Source organism: Grammomys surdaster, unplaced genomic scaffold (assembly GCF_004785775.1).
Source record: "Grammomys surdaster isolate TR1022 unplaced genomic scaffold, NIH_TR_1.0 126248, whole genome shotgun sequence".
Taxonomy (NCBI): Eukaryota; Metazoa; Chordata; class Mammalia; order Rodentia; family Muridae; genus Grammomys; species Grammomys surdaster.
The window spans coordinates 8,805,525-8,806,940 of NW_021621048.1; the positions used below are offsets into that span (position 1 = coordinate 8,805,525).

Below are 1,416 nucleotides of genomic sequence, written 5' to 3' on the forward strand. Positions count from 1 at the left end.
AAACTGTGCAACCAGTTCTGCCTCCTATAGGTCAAAAGGTGTATTTCCCAACTACAGCCAAGTCTATTGGTCAGCCTGACACTCCTGGGCGGAGCCTCCAGGACTCAGGCTTCCAAAGGTGCAGCCTAGCCTGATCTTTTCCGTCTTAACTTGGGTTCCGGTTCATCTTTTGAAAATTGATTGGCATCTAGTGAGTAACCCACCTTGCGTGCGCAGTATCCACTAGGCCAAGCGCGGGGCTCCAGAGCACGAGACTGCAGCCGCTCCGTCCGCGCCGTCGCACCTGCCCGCTCTGCACCCCGCATCCGCGCCTCTCCAGCCCAGCAGCGCCGTCCACATGATGCGCGTAAGGCCCCGCAGCCCCAGCGCCGACCCCGCGCCCTCCTGGTCACCGCAGTCACCAGCACCCAGCCCTGCCAAGCGCCGCCGCCTCCACCAGGAGCCCGCGCGCCCCGAGCCCCGGGCTCAGCCCGAGCTGGAAGCGCCCGCCGAGCCCGCCAGCAGCGCGCCCACCTCCGTGGTGTTCCTGGCCGCAGGCTGCGCCCTGCAGCTGCCCCTGGACGGCGGCGTCGACCTGCTGCTCGAGCCAGAGCCCTCCTCGGTCCTGCAAGTGTCGCTCCAAGGACACACCATTCTCCTGGTCCCCGAGGGACTCCTGACTGAACCCCAGCCCGGACAGCCTGGATTCGTGGCCTCCAGCCCGCAGGGAGCCGCTCCCCAGGACATGCCCCAGGATCACCTCGTCGGCCTGCAGCAAGAAACCTTCTGTGAGTACTTCTACCAAGAGGATGTCTGTGATGAGGATGCAGACTTGGACCTCCTGGTGCCCTGGGATAGTCCCCCAGCTGGTCAGGCCGCTGGGAGCCTTTCCTCCATCACAGGCGTGCCCAGTCCTTGGTCTCAGGTGCCTTCCACTGGAGCAGAGCGATATTCTCCGGGGTCCGTCTACGAACTGGACAGCTACCTGCTAGGACCCTTCCCTGGCTCACCACTGCAGCCTCTGCCTCCATCTCCTCCCCGGAGTCCCCAAGAGGCGCGTCCGCCAAGCCCTCCATGTTCTCCACGGGCCCCTTGCAAGGCCCGGAAGCGACTGTTCTATGAATGAACTGCCCTGCACAAATCCTTGATGTCCTACGAGTGAGGGGCTACCCCTAGATGCAAGGCTCTTAGTCGCCTGTTGTCGGAATAAAAGTCTTGCTGATCTAGAAGACTCTTCACGAGGGTCTTCAAGATTCCTAGATTTCCAAGTGGTAAATCCTCGACAACCTCTGTTTCTTCTCTAACCAAGAAATTAGTAGGTGTCTTATGTTCTTGGTTGTCCTTTAGTGTTTTCCCTTGATTTTTTTAAGAATTTGGACAGGACTTATCTACCTCCATGTCGTTTTGGGCTACTCTCCTGGAAAACTACCCAATACC

At 59.8% G+C, this 1,416-nt stretch overlaps 1 protein-coding gene across 1 annotated transcript; it reads left to right on the forward strand.

Annotated features, from left to right (window-relative positions):
• Positions 1-337: 337 nt before the first annotated feature.
• Positions 338-1,105, forward strand: LOC114613555 (proline-rich protein 23A3-like). Its single transcript, XM_028758902.1, has one exon. The coding sequence runs from the start codon at positions 338-340 to the stop codon at positions 1,103-1,105; it is 768 nt and encodes a 255-aa protein (XP_028614735.1).
• Positions 1,106-1,416: the final 311 nt, after the last annotated feature.

Coding starts and splice junctions, on each gene's coding strand:
- LOC114613555 (XM_028758902.1), top strand. CDS start 338: ATGATGCGCGTAAGGCCCCGCAGCCCCAGCGCCGACCCCGCGCCCTCC.